The sequence below is a fragment of the Calonectris borealis genome, chromosome 1 (genome assembly GCF_964195595.1).
Source record: "Calonectris borealis chromosome 1, bCalBor7.hap1.2, whole genome shotgun sequence".
Taxonomy (NCBI): domain Eukaryota; kingdom Metazoa; phylum Chordata; class Aves; order Procellariiformes; family Procellariidae; genus Calonectris; species Calonectris borealis.
Window position 1 is genome coordinate 56,304,200 of NC_134312.1, and position 25,223 is coordinate 56,329,422.

The 25,223-nt window shown below is 44.3% G+C and overlaps 1 protein-coding gene across 2 annotated transcripts; it reads right to left on the reverse strand.

The window, feature by feature from the left end:
• Positions 1-474: 474 nt before the first annotated feature.
• Positions 475-23,488, reverse strand: TEF (TEF transcription factor, PAR bZIP family member). Of its 2 annotated transcripts, none has more exons than XM_075153982.1 (5): positions 23,386-23,488; positions 12,231-12,557; positions 10,539-10,759; positions 9,682-9,893; positions 475-7,726 (listed from the first exon to the last, which is right to left on the reverse strand). In XM_075153982.1, the coding sequence occupies exons 1-5, from the start codon at positions 23,486-23,488 to the stop codon at positions 7,705-7,707; spliced, it is 885 nt and encodes a 294-aa protein (XP_075010083.1). In that variant the 3' UTR covers positions 475-7,704. The 2 variants fall into 2 exon arrangements, with proteins under 2 accessions (XP_075010083.1, XP_075010076.1); XM_075153975.1 differs by lacking the exon at positions 23,386-23,488 and adding an exon at positions 18,565-18,896.
• Between the last annotated feature and the right edge of the window lie 1,735 nt (positions 23,489-25,223).

Here is a 25,223-nt window from a genome sequence, read left to right on the forward strand (position 1 = left end):
AGGTGAAAAAATGGAAACGCATGGAGAAAGCTGTCCTCATGCTCAAAACTTATTTTACTCTAAACTTTACATCTTCCCATGAAAGAAAGTAAATTCTGACTATTTTGTGGATGTTGTCAGCCCCAAAGTAACAGACAAAGCAAGGTCCGAGTGTCTGTGGCTGACTACTACTTGTCAGGATTTCTCCCCCTACCTGAAAGAGCTCAAGCTAGAGTCACTACAGGACAAATGCAAACCCTTGCAAAGTTTTGGAAATCAATTAATCCAGAAAATGAAAGTGGGGAATTGTATACCTGCTACCAGCACACCTAACAGTTAACACATGGGAAATGCACAGCAAGAGCCTAATCCTAAAAGGTGATCAGCTGCTTTCACGTCTATCAACTTCAATGCAAATGGCATGTGTAATGCTGCCAGTTGAGGTGTACACCACACAGTATGCTATCTAGAGAACAAAATTACTGGATCTCAGCGTAGTGGAATATACATTTTATTTCTTAAAAAGGAAGGGTACTAACAGAATTTAATACAGTCAAAATTTTACATTTTAAACAAAAGCTTTTCTTTTTCTTAAAAACCAGTTACGAGCAGAGAGGTGAGAGGATTTAAACTACTCACAAAATCCAAGCTGAAGACTTTGAGAATTCAAATCTGTGGTTTATACATTTAAAAAAGTGTAATAAATGGAAATATAAAATAATACCAACTCTGCAACAGTGAAATGCCCTTTCCTCGTTAAATTGCTGTTTAAGCACCTTTATTTTCATCCATCAGCTGCCAGGAGTGTGTAGGTGTATGTACAAAATAAGCAGTTTGGGACAAAAGATTCATATATAAATTAAAACCATTTATGGCAATACAGTTTTACCCATCCGCTTTACAATCTTTATTCTCTCATTTCTATAGAATCTTTCAGTCAGGATGATCTTAAATGCACTTGATGGACTGCTTCAAAAAGCAGCTACATTTACAGGAATTATATAGACAACCTCAAGGAGTACATATCCAAGAGATTAAACAACTTAGCATGCAGTAAAACTAAGATCAGATTTATATCTTATATAAATACTGTGCAGATTTATCATCCATCCCACTGAATGAATGGGACAGATCAGTGTCACATCTGAAGCCAAAAAAATACTTTTATCCAAGAGGCAACAGAATTTCAGGCCAAATATAGCAGATAGGAGTTCCCTCCAACTATTTAGTTAAAAACTGTATGTCTCTGAAAAAGCTTTACAGGAACAGAGTTTTCTGAATAACTTGCACATATGCTTAGCTGTTTCATAGCTATTTTACAGCCTAGAGATACTGAGAGGGGAGGAAAAAAAGAAGGGGGGTGGGTGGGAGGGAAGAGATGCCACCATCTCTGCCCACTACAAAAGACGTTGTGGCTTTGTCATTTATGGAACACTGCAGATGCAGCTGTTACCAGAGAGGAGACTGCTCCAGTATGGCATTAAAGACAAAGAAGTTACGTTATGGCTGGAGAAAGTGTCATCACAGGCTAATCTCTTTAGATGAAGGCTGATGGATCAATCTCACCTCCTCCTCAAAACCCAAGTATTTGTATTTCCTAGCAGACTGCTCATAATTCTCACTCCACTGTTCTGTTTTTTTTTCTTTTAACACGAGATAGAAGAGGTCATGAAAGTTGATGAAACTTCCAGCTGTGCAGCATCCAGTGAACACATTACTCAGCAAAACCTCAAGTCATTAATCACTTTCTCTCCCTCCACACCACAACAGGATACCTGTGTCATCTATATACATAATAGAACTAATAAAGATGTAGACTATCTAGGTTACAAATGAGCTTCAGTAACAGTCACTCACTGTTTCATTGCAACTTGCTGCAGTCTGGCTGAAGGGTGGAGACAGATCTGTTTGAGCCAAAAGAGAGAACAGTTAAAAAAAAAACCAAACCCTTAATTTTCCTCAATCACTAGGCTTTATGAATCATTTAATATTGCCACTTTCCAAATGCTACTCAAAAACAACAAATCAACTGTCCAGCTAATGGGATGGGAAGAGTACAATTATGAATGTCATCAGTGACTACTGTTAAAGAAAGACAGGAAGAGAATCAATTCCCTCAAATTCTCAGTTTCTCTGCTTAAGTAGCTCATTATTATTTTTTAAAACATTTTTTGTTGATAGAAAGCATCACAACTAGACTAGAATTTCACAACATCAATCTTTTGTTTTGATTTCTGTAGTTCTCTAGGAAAAAAAAAAATCCCAAATCAAGCTACATGAAGCATTAACAATATTCAGATATTACAATGGAAGCACTTATTTATTACTTCATAGAACAGATTAGTTTTAAAAGTGTATTTACATGTTCTAAGTTATACAAAATACAGTATTCCAATAATCATGTTAATCACCATATTTCAGACAACTTCACATAAAAGTGCAGAGGATGCATCCATCCATGATCCTGGCCAGTAGCAAGCGGTCACCCAGCTGCTATTGTGCCCCCTCAGGAAAACAAATCCCCCATACCTTCTCATTGAGACATAGCTGCAGATCTAAGAAAACATTCAGGCAGGTACACGAGCAAAGTTTGTTGAGACCCACAGACCAAAATCACATGCCTTAATTTACTAGATGTATGTGAAGTACTTTTTTTTTTTTTTTTTGTTACAGATGTTGTACAGCAAAGGGCTTCTGCTCATGCCTTAGTTGGGAAAATGAAGTAACGAGGGTTTTGGCTATGTAACAGGCACCCAAATTACACTTGATATCAACAGCCTTATAACTACAACTGATGTGTGTTAAGGACACAATTCTGCATCTCACCGCCTGGGCAGAGCTTCACATTCAAGAACAGATCCTGTGAAGTCCACATAGTTCTCTGCAGATACAGGGCTCATCCCATGCAGAAATGACAGCAGAATTGAGGCCTTAAAATATTGGGGCTTCAGATAGTAATTTCCTCACGACACAGCACTATCAGTTCACATCCGCAGGTCAAGTCCCAGTGCAACAGTGCACTTAGTTAAAGCAATAGCTGTTTTTTTCATGCCTTTCTGCAGTAACTTCTCCCTATCTGTATATTCCTTTCACTTTCTTCTGGACTGTGGAAACAAGATCAAGAAAAGGAGATTCCCAAAACCTAAACAAGTACATATCTTCTGTATGATGCTAAACTGAGAGGATCCAAATTGTCCTAAAATTGTAAATAGTGAGGCTTCAGTTTTAGCCATCTGGCTCAGGTCATACTCTTGCATTACTCTTCCTGCTTTCATTCTTTACTCTCCTTGCCAAGTATCTGTACATTTATCTATACATGTATCTTCCTCAAAGGATTCCCCTTCTCCTGTAGCTGCTTGAACTTTAAGAAGTTTGCATTCCAAAAGTGACTCACTAGGCAGTAGCCCACTATCAAACTAACAAATTACATTCTATATGACAAATTTGCATTGTCATGAATTAAATCATTGTAATTTCTCAATTAGCGTATGTTAGCATCTTCACAGAAATTTAGTTAAGCCTATTCTTTCTACCTTTTTCCCAGTCTTTCATTGTGAGTTTATCTATCGTCACCATGTTACAGCGGCAGATATACAGATCAGAGTAATTATCTGAAAATCTAGAAAGCCAGCCAGTGTCTTCTAGGCTGCAAAGGCAAAACACTAGCATCAACACATGATTTTGCTGTTTATGGACTTAGATGTAGGTTGCCACAAATGAGATTTATGCATTAAGACAAATTTGCATTTCTCATCTTGTGCTTAGCAGCTAAAACCATAAGGGTGAACACAAAAGCCAATCTGGATTTTACAGAGGTCTGAGATACCTCCACTCTCACTAAAAAGGAAGGAATCTGAACACAAGGAACAAAGCCCTGTTATGCTGAGGAGGCTTACAAGGCTGAAGCAGCAATATTCTCTTTTGTGCAAGTCCATTATTTCTGCTGTCTTTACAAAAATATTTTTCCACACAAGTGGTTTTATTACAGTATTCTCAAAGCTGCTGGCCTTCCACTGCACCTCCCAGCTTGAAATGAACTTGATACAACTAGTAGCAGTCCTGCAGATAATGCTGAAAGTGATTTCTGCAGCTAGAACACCTTGGGCTTTCAAGCAGTGCAGCAGGGAAATGGAGAATTGTCAGAAAAGAAATAAAATGTTACTAGAAGAACTGCAAAAAGCCACATATAACTTTTTTCTTTAAAAAAACATTTCTTCTCTCAGCACAAGTTTATAGAACACTACTTTTTCCACCCTGTCCATGCAGGGCAAAAAAAAAAAGCTGAATTCAGATTATCTGAATATCAAAACTATCACTAACTGTGTAAATGAACAAGTGATAGGACCAATTTACCAACATTACACCTGCAATCTGAGATACATCCACCTGATCCCAGCACAGAATGCTCCAGAGTAATGCAAAGATACACATGACTCCAGTGCTTGCTAAAACTTTACGATAACCATGTGAGAGTAAAGACTTCTTCCTGTGGGAGTCAATGAGATCTTTGTTACTGGCTTCAGTGGGAGCAGATCTTGGCAACAGGTGAAAGATTAAACTTCTAGGGAATTTTTAAATACAAAAATGCATTATTATAAGGAGATAAAACTATATGTAGATTAGAAGACCATGTATAAAAGCAATAGTGTATTAAATGTTGCGCATCATTTATTCATGTAGAATAGGACAACCTCATTGCCCACAAATCTCATCAATAATTTATGTATTTTCAAAGTTAGTACTGTGAAATGGCCGTTTGGTGTCAATCCACTTCCTAATGAATGTACAGCTGTGTCAAAAACTGCTCCCTTACTGGCAATCCCCGCAGTGATGCTGAAATGTGCACTCCCTTTATTCTCTCCCCTTGGAGATGGTCCCTTTATGGCTGGAATGGGGTACATTGGCATCAGGCACACTTAGGGCCCCTACAGAGCATGTTCCAAGGTTAGAGAACTTCAGACTCTAACAGTGTCAATTCAGCATCTTTTAACGTTCAAATTGAGCTAAAAGAATATTGGTCTTATGACCACTATGAAAACGTAGCCAAGTTATCACTTACGAATAGGATTGTCATCCTAGTCAAAGAAACAAGATAGTTAATCGTTCTGAGAGGAGCAGAGAGCTCTGAAGCAGTAAGCTTAACTTCCTGAGACTGCAAAAACTGAGAAAGGAATTCAGCATTGCACATAATTTTTTGTCTGGCAATACCTACACTTCTTTAAATAGTTACTACCTTCTCATCTATCTTTGAAGATGTTGCTTCTTAACAAAAAAAATTCTCCAACTACAGAAGTTAAACCGCACTCACCCTAAAGTGCGATTTTCCAGTTTTGCAACCCGTAGACACGTGAATCACAGAATGTGCAAATTTGCACTGTCCTACAGGGAAGCACAAGAGTTTGCTAACAGTCTTCTCAAAGAAAGATCTAATGAATATTCACTGTTAGTTTCCATTGTGTAAGCTTTTAATACAACAGAAAAAGCTAACAGAATTGCACACACTAATCTCACTGACTGAATATTTTGCTGTTAAAATAGCATGACATACTGCAAAAGCAAATCCTGTATACAATATGTAAGTATTTAAAAGATATTCCTAAAGCAGTAAGACAGAAAGACCCAAATGAAGGACTAGCAACTCCTTGCCCAGTTACAATACCCTTTAGCTTTGTGATTTAAACAGGAAGCATGACTTTCAAGAACAGCCATTCAAAGCTAACTGAAAATTTAGAAATGATAAATGCAAAAAGTGTTGCTACATTTACATGCTGTCAGGGTTGGTTGTTTGGTTTTGGTTTTGTGTTGTGGTTTGTTTTTTGTTTTTGTTTTTTTTTAAATCCATGGTTTGGCCTTTATCAGCAAAATAAACCAACAACAAAAAACAGTACATACCAAAAATATCAGTCCAAATCAGCAATACTTGATACAGAGAGATATATGCTGACATTTCAGCAACATGGAGCTAAACTATTCATCTATTTGAAGAGAATACCCCAAGATTATCTCAGAGATTTAGAATCTCAAATTATTATGATACACTCATAAGTATACTTTTGTAACCAGCAAAAAAGTTAAAAGCACTTTCTTGACTTCAGAACACGGTCCATTAAAAATAATAGGTCAATAACTGCATTTAATGTATATGCTCTTTACAAAGGTTATGCCTTCAAAAAACTGGTTATGAATTCTGGGGTTTGAGATTTTTATTATTTTTTTACATGAAATTTACGACGTTAGCTGCTTCTTTGCACCTTTTTCTCTTTGCCTTTCTGTTCTGAAATTAGGCGTGGAATCTCTTGGGTAAATGCAAAGTCAAAATACTTGTTCAACATGATAGTGTTGAGCTTTGCTGGTAATTAGCTGTGCCTCATGATTTCGGCACTTGTGCTTCTGACAGCTTTCAAGATGATTTTTCTTGAGGTGTATGCTATTTATCAATCTCCAGGCATGAATACACTGCTGTCTTACAAGCTCCACTTTGGCTAAAGGCATGGCCCTGTACTACTTTCCCAGAAATTAAGTACTCTTTTTCTTCCCACACAAATTTAGCTCTTAAGCTTCCTCAATATAAGAGTAGATTCTTGTTATGCTGATGAAGCTCTTACAAAGGAACTTCCACCTACTTCCTCCATCTTCTACACACAATAAACATCCCCGCAATCTGTCCAAGCTTTCATCTACTCTCCCACACCAGCACAAAGGTCTTGATATTTAAGCTGCCCATTGAAACTGTGGGAAACCATTGGCTGTTTCTGTTTTATAAAACAGATGAACAAAGTACTCTTTTGCCACCGCAGTTCTCATGTAGTCAAGAGACAGAAAACCGTAATATGGCAGCTAATAGTCATTGTTTTGCTGGAGCTAATACTCATTTGGTAGTTTCAGACTGCCAAAAGACATGGGGATCAGCAGCTCAGACTAGCACCTTTTCCATGATTGCTAAATCGTTAACAGAAGAACAGATCTTGTTTCAGCAAGATACTACAAAAGAAAGCGAGCCTCATAAAAAAAACAAAGGAAAAGGCAGGTTACAGCAGTGTAGCTGTGGAGCAGGAAAGCAAACAAAGTGTTTTACTATTACATGGGTCATTTGATAGAGGTTTATTACTACTCTTTGTATGGCACACTGTGGTGCTTTCTGGATTGTTTCAATATATCTGCTGAACTTTTCTGCACTGGAAGTCTCACGCATCACAGACTGCTGTTTTCCTGGTGTCTTTAATTCTGCACTCACAGTACTCCACAAGATGCTACACTGTACCAGAAGTGAGCTGCAGTATTAAATAAAATTCATTCTACTGCAGAGAAAAGAGTCTTAAAATATAGCAGTTCTTAATATATATAGACACTTTCATTTAAAACTCCCTATTTTCTTCCACTCAAGTGTCAAAACAAAGAGTCACTATTCAAACAGGCTGTCAACAGACTTTGAGACATGAACTTTGAGTGTCTTGACAAAACCCCAATAAGTAAGCTTATTGTAGTTCATAGTTACAGTGAGAAAGACAGATAAGAAAGCCATATACAGAATTAAGGAGACTTTGCACTTTTCATCATGCCCAGCCCTGGGTAGTTCAGATGGGGTACTTGCAGGCAAGCAGGCAGGCAGAGTCATCGTCAGTTGTTTGTGTTGAGACACCTCATAGATTTCACTGCTCACTCTGAAGACTGGCGATTCATGTGTGCTTTTTAGTTTCTTTGTTTTTAAAAGTCTTTAAAGTTGCATCACTCGGAATCAGATAAGTCACTTTAAACAAAGCAAAGTGTTAGGTGTGACAATTTATTTATAACATACTTCCCACCATCACCACCACACACCACCCTGTGAAAGAAAAACCCCTGCTGAAAGGGTGACAATTTTTAGTATGTTTGAAAGAAATTAGACCAACACTGCATGAGGAGCCACTCTAGTCAAATTAGGAGCATAGCAGAGGGGTAGATAGTTGAAAGCATACATTTACTTTAAGCATTTTGGATTAGCCTGCTTCTCCACTTCCTTAAGAAGTCAACACACAATTGGTCTAAACTCATACCAATTTCCACATTATGTTTAAAAGACAAGTTAGGCAAGAAGTCTTTAAAATAGAAAAGAAACCCCAATGCTTTTTTAATATACTTTTCAGATTTCAATAGGGGAACTGGCAACTAGCCTAAACATCTTCTATCTCACATTTACTCCCTAATATAAATATTAGCCCAGGAAGTGTAGCCTAAGAGTTCTGACACAGCCACTATCTTAACATAGCTTCTCTTGTTCAGAGGACTTCCAGACATACACTTCTGTTAAAACTTCTGGTTCTTGTAGGTCATGTAGAAGGTCCCAACATCACACATAACATATTTTTCTTTTAACACCATGTACTGTTGAAGCAGCGTTTGGTGCTGAGAATGGATTACTTCCAAGAGGGCAAGTCTTGTGTGCTAATTTTGTAACAGGAAATATGCTGGAAAGAGAACCAGCAGGCATGGAGAGACCAGCTATGCTGCTACACAAGAGATAGTGAGGTAAACTCTTCATTTTTAGAGTGGGTGTAGCTTGTTCCATAGAGTGTTCACGAGGCAAAGGACCAAAACTCTTTCTCAAGCTCTTGTACAATAGGTAAAGTGCAGTAAAGTAACAGTGGCTTGTTTGTCTGTTTCTTAAAAAAAACAACCAAACAAAAAAAACCCAACAAAACAAAACCCAAAACCTTCTTCCAAAGCATAAGGTACTGGCAATTCCTTAACATATGGGCCTCAAGGTTCAGCCTAACAAGCCAGACCTCTTTTTCTAAATCTCCCTTACTTCTCAGTTAAGTGTAACATGCTGCTTTATCAGCAGTTCAAGAGAGAAGTCCCTCTAAGGAAAAAAAGAAGGAGTGGTGGTAGAAATACAGCCTAAAACCCACAGCAAATTATTTGTCCATATCTGTAAAGTGAGAGATCCCCTACTGATCTCTCTCCTTGGTTTCTGGAAATTATCCAGAATTAGAACCTACCAAGATATTTGAGCAGTATTTTTATCAACACTGCACTGACTCTGGTCTGCATAACACTTCCGCATTAACCTTGAGATATCTCAGTTTTTACAAGACATTGAATATTTTCCTGTCTTCCTGTCCTAAAGGTTCCCCTATTCCTCTTCAACAGGAACAAGAGTTCTATACAACAGGTACTTTCTAGTGCCTCTGAATGGGAGAGGAAGTAATTTCATGATGCTGCCCAGCAACATCTACTGATATCTTAAAATTATGTTTTATTATTTTACTGGGGCGGAGGGGGGGTGGGTGTGGAGAAGGAAAAAAGAGCAGGAGTTTAAAAACAAAAAAAAAAAAAAAAGAAAAAAGCAAGGAGAGTCTCCTAGGCTCTTTCTCCACTTAAAATGGAGATGAGAACAGATAGCAAAAGCCCTGTCCAGTCAGGAGGGATCCACATCTATTCCTCCAGACAGGTGAATCTGTTCTATAATATGACATCAGAAAATGGTCTATCAGTGTTAAAAACAAGAAGTTGTAAATATGGACACTAAGATTTTGGGCAACACAATGATCAGGAAAGGGCCTGAACAAGTTGTGTCAACAGAAACAGGATTTGGGCTTTTTTTTGTGTAGATGCAAAATGGCAAAGCCTCCACAAACTTTATTTCTGGGAGTCTCTACAGAAGGCAGAGAAGTCTAGGAGGCTAAACCAAGGAGCCCTAACAAGGAAAAGGGGTGTGCTTACAAGGGTCCGTATCTGGTCTCGTATTTAGAAACAATGTTCTTGCATCGTCCCACTTCCTTGCGCAGCTCTGCAACCTCCGTCCTCAGGGCCGTATTCTCTTTCTCAAGAAAGGCTGCCCGAATTGTGATCTGATTCTCCTTTAATCGCCGAGCATCACGGGAACGCTTTGCTGCCACATTGTTCTTCTTTCGCCTTGTCCAATATTTCTCATCCTGTAGCAAAAAAGAAAGAAAAAAAAAGATGCCAACCTGACAACTATATTAAACCTCTTTATTGTATAATGGCATTCACACTGACTGCTATACTGAATAATCTCCTTCATTGGTTTGCAGGGCTCAGACACCAAAACACAGGCAACACAGTATTGTAAGATTTCATCCTTACACGAGTCTTGGTTTGGGATAAACCAAGTGTACTGCTAGAACTAGGGAGATTAAGAGACTTGGCTACTAAGAAGCTGTCCAGCTGGAATGCTCCCTTTACTTTGTTTCAATTCGGGAATGAACTTCCACAGAAAACAACCTGTTCTGTTGTCTGGGCTGCCGGATCAGACATAATGCTGGGCAAATATATACAATGGCCTTCAGAAGTGCAGTTGGTGAGGATGTGACTTGACAGTTCTTCTATTTCTAATTTCTGTGTATAGCATGATAAGTTGCTTCTGCCCAGTAATTATCTCATGATACCAAACCAGCAAAACAGCAAGAACAGCAGTTGACTTGCCAATTCTATTCTTGGCTGTGCTTCTGCCCAATCACGTAGGTATAGCGCATTAGCTTTATACGTCAAAATGTTTGGGCAAAGAGTCAGAAACTTTGATCAAGGCCTAGAGAAGTTTGCAGCAATAAATCTGTTACCTTTTGCTCATCTGGGACAAAAACCTTCTTGGCTTTTTTAATCATTGGTTGTGGTTTCAGGTCCTCTTCAGTAAACTTGTGCTTGCGAGGATTGAAGAGCTCACCACCAGGCACACTGGACAGCACTAAATCAGCAGGGTCAGGGTTAAAATTCACCTCAACTTCTACGCAGTCAGGATCAATGGGGCTGGGAGTATTTCTCTCATTTTGTGGTGGGGACTCTGGCAACAACAGGAGAAGTTACAATACATTCAGCAGGATGAAGAGAACTAACTAAGAAGCCAACTTGGGTATCTCTATTTATTGCCCTACTGTGGACAGTATTTAATGGATTTGGTGCTTCCCTAAGGTGTGCTTGATGCTGTACAGCTGCCGGTACAGAGAGAAGCTACACAGTCCAGTTTGTAATACAAACTCTAGGAACATACGCCAGGCTAACAGACATGAGTAGATAGATGCGGGACAAGACTTAACACTTCCTTGGCAAAAACTGCATTCTTTGCGCACTTAAGCAGCACCCTCCACAGCAGTGAGAAGTGAGAAATTTGTACCAGTCTGAGTTTTGTGCCACAGAAAGCCTTAGGGAAACAAGCCTGCCCAAAGACCGGTCTCTGGGACCTTCAAAGGTCAGACAATTGTATTTCCAAAAAAAGGACTAAATAAAGGTGGGTTTGCTACAAACGCAACTTCTACTTTTTCGCCACATGGAAACAACTGTCCTAACAGACTGTCTGATACTGATAGCGTTCATATGAACTTTGTCATATTTATCTATTGTTTACAAACTTCATACACATGAATTGCAAATGTCAGTGCAATTTGAAGTAGTGATCAATGAATAAGTTTTTTCATATACCACCTAGAAAAAAGCCACACCCTATATCTTATTGACAGAGTTCCACATTTTGCCTTTTTCTCACAAATTCACAAAAGAGGCCCTAAGCAAAATGCTTTCTGTAAAGTCTGCTCATAAAATAGTACTGTGAAAGTTGAGTGGCTATCATGTTTAAACTCCAAATCTAGAGCAAACTGAGCTGCTAAATTATTTAATAGAGAAGTTCTTCATATTGCAAATAAAGAGTAGAAGTTTACTAGTACCATTTAAGTACAGTTTTGTTTCTTTGTTCCTCCATTGCCACTTCAAAGCACCACATCAAACTGCATCATTAACACAACTTTTCCAAGTGGCTGTTCTCACATTTCACAGGCTAGCATGAAAAGATTGCTTCATTGTTTTTCTATCAAGCATTGTTATTTGAGATACATTAAGATAGCATAAGTTCACCCAAGCAGACCAAGCCACCAAGGTAGCACAAATGACTTGTCACACTTGTCTGTTTAAAATAACCTGAGAAACTATTTTCTCAACATGTTCAGCTTCTCCCTAGATTAGCAATACCAAGAAAGCAAATACTTTATGTTGGTGTTTCAGCTCTTCTGATTTCAGAACAGAGACAGACTGCACACTGAGAGACACTCACTTTTTCCAGGAGGGGGAGAGGGGAAGAAGAGGAGAGGCAGCATCTTCATGAATTGACACGTTGACTAAGGCTCTACACTGAGCATGTTTGTGCTACTTAACCTGCCACAGCTAACACTGACAGGTTAGCATGTCTCCTCTTTGATCTAAAGAGGCACCTTTTAATACAAGAATAACAGAGGTCCCTCAGAGCCCCATATTATTCCATCTACCTGTGCTGGAAGCTGCTTCAGATTGCTGGTAGACTGCAGTGGAAGAGGATGACGCAGGAGAACCAGTGGAAGCACTGGCAGACTCCTTTCCTTCCAGCTCAGCCACAGGCAAGAGTGGATTCTGGTTCAAATCCAGGTGAGTAGGGCTGGAAGGAATTCCATTCTCCAGCAGGAACTCATCCAGATCCATGTACTCCAGGTGGAAAGACTCGCCATCGTAAGGAATAGTTTTGTCCCAAATGGGCGGCATAAGGGAAGCCGAGACTGCCATAGTGCTAGCAGCTGCTGCCTCATCTTCCTCAAGCTTTATCTTCTCCTTCTCTTTATCTGAAAGATACAAGTAGGTCACTGTACAAGCTGCAACACAGGAGAGACTCAAGATTTAAGAGTCTAACAAAATCCCAACGAAAGGAAATTTGGTAAGCTATAGTTCTGCCTCATGACACGATCTGAAAAATTGGATGTTGAAAGGCAACATTCATTCATATGTAACTCAGTATGGAGTGCTCTGACTCCCTGTGACACCCAGACCACAGACATTTGAGTAGCCTTGAAGACCAGCACCTTTGCTGTGATAACTTACCAAAGTGTGATATAATACTGCATCTAGCTTATTAACCAGTCACTGCAAAATAGCCTGTTTTTCACAGGCTCATCTTGGAAGACAGCGAAAGTGAGTGTCCGTAAGTAGGATTACATGGGAAGCCATTAAGAAAACTCTGAGGAAGCAGAGTAGTTTATTCTATGCACAAAGAAAGAAGGTGCAGAAGAATAATCTAGATACAAACAAGGAGGGACTATGGGTTTTCAGATTACATTTGAAAATTAGTCAAAAGGTCCACAAGACACCAGAGACCTGGATATCTATTGCTGAGTATTTTAGAAGCATTTCTTTCTGAAATGACTCAGCATGTCCACACAAAGCAATAGCTCCAAACGCTCTTCACTATAGATAGCTCAGAGCACCTACATACAATTTTCACTCTTTGGGGAGATGTCTAATAAGGCATACTCCCACACCCCATCCCCAAGCCACAAAAGACTGATGAAATGTTCTCCATTTACTATGCTACAGTGCACATATTACAGAAAAATGGCTGTTTCTATGTTCCCCATAGCTACTGAATCTTAACAATTGTCTGGGACAAAATCCAAGCAGAAAACTCAAGTTATGGAATAATTACATAATTTAAGAGATAAAAATAAGCTGGCAGAAAAGAAAAAAAAAATCCAAGTCATTTTCCTGATCCAGTTCTCCACGTAGCTGTGCAGTTCTACCAGCACTGAAGGAGGCATTGCAGAAGCAGTGCTAGCACTGCCAGCATTGAGCCAGTGCTGCCGTCAAAGGAACCGTTCACCAGTTATACTCTAACCAACTGCAAATCGGTTCTTACCATGGAAGCTGACAAATATTCAGTTCAATGGAACAAGGACTCCAGAGACATACATTGGACCAGTTTGGATCTCCACTATTCACACAGGTTAGCCCGACAAAATGCACAAATCTTTGGCATTAGGGTTTTCTAGATTAACTACAATATGCTAAAAGAGTATTTTTTTTTATCGGGGGTGGGAGTGAGGGTGAAACTCTGCTCTAAATCAGAAAAGCCTATTTATATAAAACCTATTCTGACAGAACTGGCATTCCTTCCGCTGTTGCCTTAGCTGGTGTGGAACTGAGACTGAAAGAGCTTTTTATGGCTTAAAGAACAGTGCTGCCATACAAAGTAAATTATCATTTTAACCTACCATACTCTGAACATTTTATACAAAAGAAGATACCAATTTTAAATTAAACAGCTGAGAAAATATTCACCAGTCACCAACTTGGGACTAAGAGCAAGAACCTAAAGAACATGTTAAATTCAGACCAATGGCTCTGGGACCTGAGCCTTGTTAACAACATCTTGCAGCTTTTGGCATTCCCCCTTGCCACTTCACACTGCTGCCTCTGAACTCCCAACTCCTATCCCTGCTATAAAATCCTTTTTGCAGGGGAATTTTGCAACTTTCCTACCCTTTACTTGGGCAAAGCAAATGTGCAGGTCAACAGTCATGATCCAAATAACCTGAACGTTTCTGAACAGCTCCTACTTGAAGCTAGAAAACAAACAGCATCTACTCTACTTCACATATAAGGATGATTTCACTTACTACTGAAGCACACCCCACCAAATTGGAACTGCCATTTTACATCCAACTTGTCAATCAGGGATTGTGTATTTCCATAAGGTTTGCATAGTGTCCTGCACAATCAAACCCAGATTTACATTGAGGGTTGCAGATGATATCCTAGTAAAGACATCACCAAAACAAATACAAGTGACAATAATGAATCCTTTGTAAATCACTTTATTTTTTAATCAACATAATAAAAAACTTGTGAATGTTGAGTCAAAACATCAACTAAAAAGAAGAAAAATCATTCTTTACTCTTGAAAACAATAGTATTCCATTATAAGTTATTCCTGTTTTAACGCAAGCCAGCAGTGCTTTTGTTCTGCAACATCCAATACAACATCTCCAACAGAGGAGAAAAGAAACCTTAAGTGATTAGTAGACTAAACGTAAGGCTTACAAATAAGAGTGGTCAGGCCTTGGAACAGGCTGCCCAGGGACGTGGTTGAGTCACTATCCCTGGAAGTATTTAAAAGACGTGTAGATGAGGCGCTTAGGGACATGGTTTAGTAGGCATGGTGGTGTTGGGTTGACGGTTGGACTCGATGATCTTAGAGGTCTTTTCCAACCTTAATGATTCTATGATTCTATGATCTATGAAATATTTTTCAGAAGGCAGATGCCAATGGCATCTGTGGCTCTTCTCAGATCTTTTAATGCCTTTTAGATGTGCACCATCATCCTGCTGTACTTCAGTAACGTGAAAAGACTGTGGTCCCTCCAACTTCCTCTTGCTACTGTTCCTGGCTCATACCAGATTAGATCCTTTCTTCACATGAGAAGATCATCTGAATTTTTTTTCCTTTTACTACACATTGACAACTGGACAACCACTGGGCCCCCAGTGCTGTCTTTGTTTAGCTACACTGTCTGTCTCTCTCCCCTCACTTCTAACAGCAGTATCTGAAACAAATTAAAATAGCAGAAGTTAATATGCATATTGGGTGCCCATGTATTTCAAATGTGATACGTAAAAAGATAAAACTGTTGTATGATCATTTGTGCATTGACATTTTCCCACTGGCTTTCTTTCAATTCATTTAATCTTTATTTCTGCTGCACAACATCCTGCTGGGTGCACAATATCTAATGAAACACTAATTAACTCCTTGCATCTTGAGGGGTAAGTTTCCGCCTGCCCCAGCACAGGGACCTGAAACTTAAATTCTCTGAAGATATTTATAGTGTAAACAGGTATTACCTGACAGTAGAGCTGCAGTATCCTAAGAGGCTCCATTTGCAGTGATTCAAGGTCACCCTGATAAATCTGGACTGTACTTCTGCAGCTGATAGCTCATGTCCAATTTAGCCCCCTCATTCTGCTGCTGTGACGTATTAACCAGGCTGTACATCTGCTGTTAACAGAGAGGTCACTAGTTTATGCTAAGTAATTCAGGCAGAGCATTCCAGTTCTTGAACTGTTAGAAATACTGCCGGTTTAGCCAAAAGCAACAGCCTGGAAAGAGCTTTATTCCACATCCTGGTTTTTCCTCAAAAAAAAAAAAAAAAAACAACAAAACAACAAACAAACCAAACCCAGACCAAAAGACATTTTGGGCACAACTGTCAAGTGCTATCCCAGCCACAAACAGAACAAAACTTCTTTGACAAAGTCCTCCTCGTTCATCAAAAAATATTGTCAAACTATATTTAAAACACTATACAGACTAAGGCTGATGGCTCCATAAATCTTTAGTCCCACTTTTAACAATGGAACAAGACAGGTTATAGGGTTCTGTATTCTCGATGCCCATTACTGTGATGTTTGTTGAGGCACTCCTCCTGCCACAGCAGCACACAACTGGTGATTAAGGCATCCTTTGGAGAGTATGCACCAGCTCATTATTAATAGAAGACATCTACCCTCCTGCTCCAGAATATTAACTCTCTTCCCTTACCCTGCAGGGCTTTTTATAAAAGATTATTATTTTTATTTATTTAATCCCTACAATGTACAATGACAACAACTTACAGCAAGGCCAGTCAGATATACTTGGTATATGGCAGGACATTCAAGATGATGGCATTCAGTTGGAACTGGGTGTCCTCCTCTGTTGCTCAGAAGGATTAGAAAGCCTGCTTGCTTACTGGGTGGTCAAATTACCTACGGCAGTTGGAATACCCATAGGTAGCTTGTGGAGACTATAAATGGACACTGAAGCTAGTTGATACCGTTTCTCACAGAGTAAGACAGAAAATCATATTTTTGTCAACAGGCATTCCAGACAAAAAGCATAGGGTCTTTTCTCAGAAAGCTTGCTGAAAACACACCACTGTATTAGTAATTATTTAACATTTTGGCTGTGTCACTATACTGTAAAGGAACAGAAAATAAACAAGGATCCTCTGCAGTCAGTTGAGTCACAATTCTACTGACAAGTCTTTTGTGAAATTAAGAGTAACTACCTGCTAACACAGAAGGCGTTCTTTCTTTTGTCTTGCAAATATGCAAACAAGAAAAGCATCAGAGCTCAAAATAAACAGAAAGCAACAAGTTCCACAAAGCGTGAAGTGAAACAGTACAAGGTGGACTAAGGAAATCTATGGAGAAATTTTAAGAATGAGAACAATCTGAACTTCATCACAGCATGAATGGAGAGGTGTAATCAAGATGCAAGCTTTAGAGAATCAAGCTGAACACCTTTCCAAGCTGGAATGGGGTCATCTAGTAAAAGGAAAAGTATCAAATGTTTCTAATTTTAGAAAAATGCACTACCTCAGAATCGTACTAATTTTAAAATGTTACATCTCCATAGGCCAGATCACATGATTCTGGACAAGAAAACCACCCCTAAGACAAAGTCGCCATATCCCAGTCAGCTACCATCATAGTTTCCATGCATGAATTTAAATTGCTCCTGCTGGCACTATCCCCTTTAAAAAGGATTGGATGAAGAAATACCTTAAGAAATCCCACAATGTTGTAGATTCAAGATTCTATGTACTGCAGCATCCTGCACCATAGCAACATATCAGAGGCTTTAACAGAGGCTGACTTTTTTTTTTTTTTTAAACAGAAAGAAGAAAAAATATTTGCCAGAATTACAAGATGGATACATTTACACAGTATTGTGCAATATTAGACATACAAAGTAAATAGATCTTAACTAGGACCCTCACTGGGAACAATCTTGCCAACCTTGCTTGCACCGTGGTCTACCCTGGATATTGTCCGATGTTCCAAAAATTATTCTCAACCTCAAAATTCCTAAATGTAAGGACTTATTTTATTATACACCAGTACAGTGGGCATTACAGTGGTGCAGATAAACCTTCTTCATAATCAAACTGATACTCAGAAAGGCAAAAATACTGCCAGGTGAAAAAAAAAAAGAAAAGTAAAAAAAAAAAGTGCCGTCAGCAATGAAGACTATAAGCATCACCGCTGTTATTTACACAGCTGCTGTCTGGATAATCAGTGGGAGAGACAGCTCCAGCCTATACAGGATTGCATGCACAGGCAGTCAGTTATACCCTTATGGATTATCACCAAACCTAATCTGAAGAGATTTGCTGTTTATGCGTGTCCTCACACAACTTTCCAGCAATTAAGGTCAAGGAAGACTCTAAACCTTCTCATTGCTGCTTCCAACTATGTGTCTAAAGGTAGGGGAGGCTTCAGACAGCTACGGGAATAAAACCTGCGTGTCACGTCCTGACTTCTACCTAAACCCTCGTACCCGAAGCATTTTATTTTGCCCAGCGCAGACACCTAAATACACCCGAAAGGACGATGGCAGCAGCTGAATTTTCCAGTCGCACCGGCTCGCCGGGGAGACCCAGCCCGCGGGGCGGCCACCGCTGCTCTGCGCCTCGGGAGCCGGCCCGGCTCCAGGCCAGCGGGCCCGGCGGCCGCCCCGTGAGGCCGAGCCCTTCCTGTCGAGCCCGGCGGGCTGGGATCCCGTGCTGCCGGCACTTGGCACAGCCAGCCGGAGGGGCGGAGGGAAGGGGGTACCGGGGGAGGACACCAGGCCCGGGCGTGCGGCCTCTCCCGCGGGTGCTCCCCCCGCGCACACCGCAGCCAGCCCCACCGTGACCCGGCAGGTCCCGCCCTCCGAGGCACGGGGCGGGAAGACGGCGGGGGGGAGAAGAGGGGGGGGGGAAGCTGGAGGGTGTCGCGCGCTCCCACCGTCCCCGCGCGCGCTCCCGCGCTCACCCAGGCGCGCTTCCCGCGGCGGGTTCTCCATCAGCTTCTTCAGCACCAGCGGGAAGGCGCCCGCCAGGCCCCGCTGCTCCTGCTGCGCGGCGGCACCCGCGCTCCCCCCGGCTGCAGTGGGCTCTGGTCCTCCCGCCGCCGCCGCCTCCTGGTGCGCGGCGCGGCCGGGCATACTCCCCGCAAGCTGGCGGGCGGGCGGGCGGGCTGTCAACGGTCGTCAACGGTCGCCAGCGGCCGCAGCACCCGACGCGAGGCTGCGACAGCTCCCCGGGACTCCTCGGCAACGACGAGCACGGAGCAGACGGCGCGCGAGAGGCCGACGGCGCATGCGCAGCCGGCTGACGCCTCGCGCGTGTTTCAGTATTCATGAGCGCCGGGGTCTCGCCCACCCAAGTCGTCGCGACCCGCCCCGCCCTCTCCGTCCCGCGGATTGGCCCGCGCCGCTCGGGGGGCGGCCCCGCGCGGGCAGGCCCCGCCCTCCCCGCCCGGCGCGGGCACGCGCCCCCCGCCCGCCGAGGCACGTGCAGGGGCAGGCTCCAGCCGCTCATTAGCATGCCGTGCCCCGCCCCCCCACACCTCCTCCGGGCGCTGCGTCACCGCCAGCTGCTCCTGGAAGCACGCGCGTGGGCGGCGGAGGAGCGGCAGCGCCTGCCGCGGGGCGCGCGCCCGCCCGCCATTCGCCTCCTGGACGGGAGGGGGGGGGGCCGCGCCGCCTCTGCGCCTGCGCGGGAGGCCCTCCCCCGCCGCTCCCTGAGGCGACCGTTAGGGGCTGCGGGGCCGGGTGGGCGGCCCGTGCTGCGCGGCGCTTACGAGCCCCTTCTCGGCAGCACGCTGCTGCCTCGGCCCCGGCCTAGGTCCGGCTGGGCTCGACTGCCCGGGCAGCCGGCGCGGTTGCGAGAGGGCGGTGGGCCCGGGCTCGGAGGTCGCGTAACCGCGGCGGCCGTCGGGGGGGCAAGGCGGGAGCCCGCCGCTCCCAAACCGCCGCCGGTGCCAGCGCTCCAGCCGGTCCTTAAATATCCTCGTTTAGGATCCCGAGATCACCTTTCCCACATGACCTGGATTTAATCTCCCCCTGTCCTACATGATACCAGCAGCAGCTGCCGCAGCAGCGTGCCCTATATAACGTTAGCAGGGAGAAGGACTTCACTGCGGCTGCTGGCACGGCTGGGCAGCTGGAGAGAGGGGTGTCTCCGGGTTTTCTCAATCACAAGCAATTCCTTGTGAATCCCCAGCCAGTCCCCCTGCTCCAGCAACAGGGATGCTGTGCTGGGATTTATGCTTCTGAACATACAAAGGGAGCAAATGTTGCCAAGTTCATCCCCAAGAGCAGAGGCGGATACTGAGGAGCTTCTCCTGCACAATGAATAAACTCTCAGAAGTGACAGAGGCTACAGCCACAGGCTTTTCCTGTCAGCAGTTGCTGCCTCTTGCCGCAGAAGGGCCGGCCACAGCAAACCTGTAAGTGCCAGCAGAAAAGGGACCTCTTCCTCCTGGATCTGCTTCGTTCAGCTGCCCCTCTACAAACCTCAGACATTTCATTTCAGTGGTAAGGCACAATTTGACCTGACCCTTGCTAATAAACCCCGATGGTCTTTGTGATACAAAATCAGGTCTGAATTCCTCCCCATGTGCCCCCGGAAAAGGAACGGATTGGAAGTCGCGTGGGGTAGGTGGTTTCCCCCATTGCCTTACTGCAACTAGGACCAGGGGACGTCTCCATCCTGGGCAGACAGGGAGCTGCCCTACCTGCCAGCTATTTCTCTTGTGTAGGCTGGGAGGCTGAACCTGCTGCCTCCTTCGCAGGGGACAGGGGTGGGGGTTCTGATGCAACTCCTGCATGTATGCTGCCTGATGGGGAGCTGGGGAAGGGCCACCGTGTTAACACAGGCTGGAACACTGTGGGTTAATGCATCACTTATCAAGGCTGATATATCCATCTGCAAGAAGCAGGCAGAACAGGCCACACTCTGCTGCCCAGCGTGCTCCAGGGCTGCTGCTTGCCCTCTATGGACTCCCTCTGCCTTGACAAGCTCAGCTGGCAGCAGAAAAAAGCACATGCATGAAAGGGAGATGCCACTTCACACGGGGCAATGAAACACAGATGTCAGACCACACATGACAGAGGCAGCACACACAGCTCGGCAAGGGGCAGGGGGCTCGCACCGATGCTTTTGCCTGGGAAACAGCTAGTGGTAGATAAAGAACACAACCTAGTGAGGCTAGGAAGGGGCAGCTTCTAGGAACGGGGCAAGGGAACATATTCAAAGCGGAGCAGGCCGCAGGCTTCCCGTTCAGTTACAGCTCTCATGGTCGCTTTGTTCCATTGTTGTTGATGCTGGAGGCCCCCGGGGATGATGCTGTGTCTCAATACTGTACAGCGCTCCTTCAAGGAACAAGCTCTGTGCGCATCCCCCCTGCAGATCTCAATGGCAACTGCTTTGCTGGGTAATGTCCATATGAATGGAGGTTATTAAACCCACTCAGCAGCCTTTACTCCAGGGCTTTTCCCTTTAGATCAACGATGTTCTTCCTCCAGTGCATTTCCACCCATGTTCTGCTGCGCTAAGGTTTGTTCTGCACCACCACTGGGTTGTGACTTTGCTTGGAGAGAGTTTGGCCTGTACAATGTTAGCTGCTCATCCCGAAGGCGGGAGGGAGTTCCTGGGGAGCATTCCTGTGGGTTCCCTCTCACAGCACCCTCCTTGGGCATCAGCCCTGCCCTACCAGCTAGGAGGGAGGTTGCTCTGAGAGCTTTTCCTCACCACCTCTGGGGATTAGGGGCTCTGCAGCTGAGAAGGAAGAGAGGAGGACAATAAGATGTGAGGAGAGGAATGCAGCAGCCTTGGCTGTTACTGCTGGGAGTCTTGTCAGGGCCAGATGATGCAGAACAGCCCAGCTCTGATGCTGCAGGGAGGCAAGCAAGAAGCAGCCTAGTGCTAGGCACAGAGTGGGGGGGGACACGTAAAACAAGCCCCACTGGGAGATTTGAATAGCAGGACACATTTCGGACAGAGGCTTGAAACTCAGCAAATCCAGACGGTGTGGATTTGTATGGAGACCCAGAAGGAAAGAACTGAGCTCTCTGGGAAGAAGACCATGACAGGATCGCTGGCCTGGGGACGAAGTGGCATAATAAGGACAATTCTAAGGGTTACAGGAGGTGATGCCGAGAGGCAGGGTGCTCCTGGGGCTGAGGAAGAAAGCTGCCACAAAACAGCACTCTCAGCTGCCAAATAAGCCACATTGAGTTAAGATTAAATTACTCCCTCTGCAAACCATTGATCTCCCCTCTACCCCTCACTCCAACTCTTGCCAAACAGATAAATCTTGCCAGCACTCCTCCCTTGGATTAATTCAATCCACTTGGCTGTGGATTCCAGAGATCCCAGGGAGGCAGCCAAACTTCAGCCTTAGCCATAGCAAGGCTCTGCACCACATGAGCCTCCCTTGGCCATTACTGCCTCCTCCCAGCCAGGTCCACTTTCCACCTGGGTATCGGTCAGCTGGGAAAACATGCCCTGGTCCTCACACACAGCTTCATACTGTGTGATATGTAAACACACCCAGTAGCGGGCAAAGTCTCAACAAAGGAGAGAGCCAGCTCATGGGTGGCAGCAGCAGAGCAATGTGACAAAATGAGCCCCTTAGGGGGTATGGCAGCTCCCCTTGCCCTATTAACCCCTTTCCCACAGGGAGCTGTGCAGGTGTCACAGGGCTCGCTGCATTCCAGCAGGTGTAGGCAGCTGCCTTTCCTGCCACAAGTGCTTTACTGCTGCAGCAGCAGCCTTTTCTCCCATTGACCCCGAAGCCGGAGCAGGATCCCATTCCATATTGTGCATCTGGGTTTTCTGCTCCCACCTCCTGGATCACACCGCCCCTCAAGACCGCAGAGCCATCTGCGTGTCCTGGTAGCAACTCCCTACAGAAGAGCGAGCTCAGTGCATGTTTGTTTCTGTGAGTTGAACTCACTCGTGCCTAGACATGAGCTTGTTGAGCCGAGGTGTTCCCACACACCTCCCCAGCACTCAGCAGCGAACGTTAAAACACAACAACCAAAAAACAGCTTGCCAAGGACATGTGGCATCCTATCCAAAACCAGAGAGTCCCCGAGTTGTGCGATGGGCACTTGGAGCATGCCCAGCAGTAGAGAAGTGATCAGTCCAGCAAGAGCAAAAATGTTCAGCACAGCAGAAGCCCAGACTAAATAACCTCCTGGGTCCTTTCCTGTTGTTTTCTAGGGTGCTGCACAGACAGCGGGAAAGCCTAGGAGTACAGAAGTGCTCTTGCAAAGAAAACACACCATACGCTGTGTTCCCTACCCCAGCTTTCCAACGATAAACAACTGCAGCATCAAACACAAAGTTTGCACCGAGTCAGCCGGCCCCACGCGGGCCAGGTTCCCTGGGCAGTCTGCGTCAGGGAAGAGGCAATGTCTGGAGCCTCAGCAGTTGTTAACCATGGGAAAACCTGGATGGCAATCCTGGAAGTCGCTGCTACGCGAGCACAGAGATTGGTACCCAAGCCTTCTCTGTGTGCAAAGCTTTGAGGGTTTCCAAGAAGTAGCTGAGCACAGAGATTAAAAGGATCAGGAGCTCAGCGCTCTTGACTGATTTTGTAATCAATCCATTGCTGCTGTTTTTCCTCCTAGCTGCACAACATGCTCGGTGCCAGAACTCCCTGTCTGACTTGGACACTTGGGAGAAACACACCCTTGAAGGGCTTGCAGCAAACAAGATCTTCTGCCCCCTTCTCACCTTGCAACTTAAGGAGGGGAAGGAGAAATCAAAAAAGAAACCCCAGCATGTGTTCCCTCAATCCTACCTGTCATCTTGTTGGTCCAGGGTAAGGAGTACTCCAGCAGGGACTTCAGGACTTCCGGAAAGTCCAGGGCAGCAGGGCCCCCAGGGCTGTTGCAGCTTGACATGTCCTGTCCCGGGACTGCACTAGCACAGCTAAGGGAGGGCCAGGTGCCTGGCCGCCAACGCTACACCCCACTCGCCTGGGCGTTGCGAGAAGGGCTCGGAGGCACCCGGAGCGGGCTTGCCAAACTACTCCGGCTGAGAAAAAACAAGGAGGCAGGGAAGCAGCCTGGCGGAGATGCAGTTTGCCCGGCTGTCTTCACCTCCCCCTCTCCCAGTCTGAAGTGGCCAATTGTGGAAATAGCTTGCAGCCTTGCAGGGCTGGGCCGGGCGGCTGGCCAACATGGTTTTACAGGGCCTCTCCCAGCCAATCCGGCAGCAAAGAACTGGGCCAGTTATCTAACTTTGCAAAGGCAGCACCCTTTTCCTTCCCAAGGTGTTATAACAAATATACACGTTGGGGGAGAAAAAAAGCAAGTGCGCACGCTGTCAGGGGTACACACATTGGCTGCAAACGCAACAGCAAAGGGATCCCCTGAAGGGCTCTCGGGAGGCTCTGAGGAGCTCTGAGCGGCACGGGCTGCCCCGCGGAGATACACACGCTGTCTGCATCTGCCTGCTAACTTTTCAGCTCTCTGAGATGCAGATAGTGACAATAGTTGTATATGATGCAACACTCATTGTGTGTCTCTCCTAAGTCAATATTGATAACAGCATAAGGCATCTTTCCTATAAGTGTGCATCATCCCCAAAATGCAGAATTTCTCTTCATAAGTGACACAGAGTTTTATCAGAAAGCCGATAGCTTCCTCTCGGAGCAATGATGTAAGGCAAGAGAGTTCATGCACCCCGCAAATACTCTGATAACAGCTTGTTAAATAAGATCTTGAGCATGCAAAGTCCCTCCTCTCCTGTTAGTGAAGTTTTTTAGCATGGAGGGATGGATTGGAGACAGGAGGATAAAGGTCTGATCTTCTTTATCGGGATCTGGCTTGGGAAGGGGCGTCTTACACATGCGGGGGTCTCCTCTTTTTCTGGGTTTGATAATTAGAACAGAAGTGCCTTTTTTTCTCAGTTCGCTCCTGTCCATTTTGCCAGGATCAGCCTTACAGCGCCAGTGTAAGTCGATAGGAACCAGGTACTCCTACAATGGTCTGTGAGTCCCAGCTCTCAGGGACAGCCCAGCAAAACCATGCACAGCTCTGCATGGAAGTGGCCTGAGTGAAGTCATAAGGACTTTGCTTGTGCCTGAAGTGAAGCATTTCACTGGCCCAACATTTAGAGTCTTAAAAACTAACAGGGTTTTGCTCACTCCCAATAGCACGGTGTTTCTGTTTAGTCCCATAAGGAAATGCATTTGATTTAACCCAATAGAAACCAAAAATAAAGAATTACCTAGCCAGGCTGGGTAGTTGGGAATTTCAAATTAGCTGGGGAAGTTTCATGATCTAGATCCCAATCTAATCAGGCTCAGAAGTCACCCGGTAGATGCTTTGGTATGATTCTTAGTTATGATACAACTACATTAGAACCTCTTGGGATTTTCCCTGTGGTTTGCTCCCCCCATTCCCCAGAGAGAACGTACGAAAACAGCCAGTGATAACCATCGGTGGTGAAGCCATTCAGGGAGAACAGTCCCCATCTAACCCCAGCCCGTTAAGGTGTCCTCCACCCACCCAAAGCTGGAGATAGCAGACAGACCCTGCAGACATTCTCCAAGGTCAGTGGATTCTGGCTGCTGGGAGCAAGAGAAGCGATCACATCTGATCCCTCCTGGAGCACAGCCTGCCAACCAGGAGG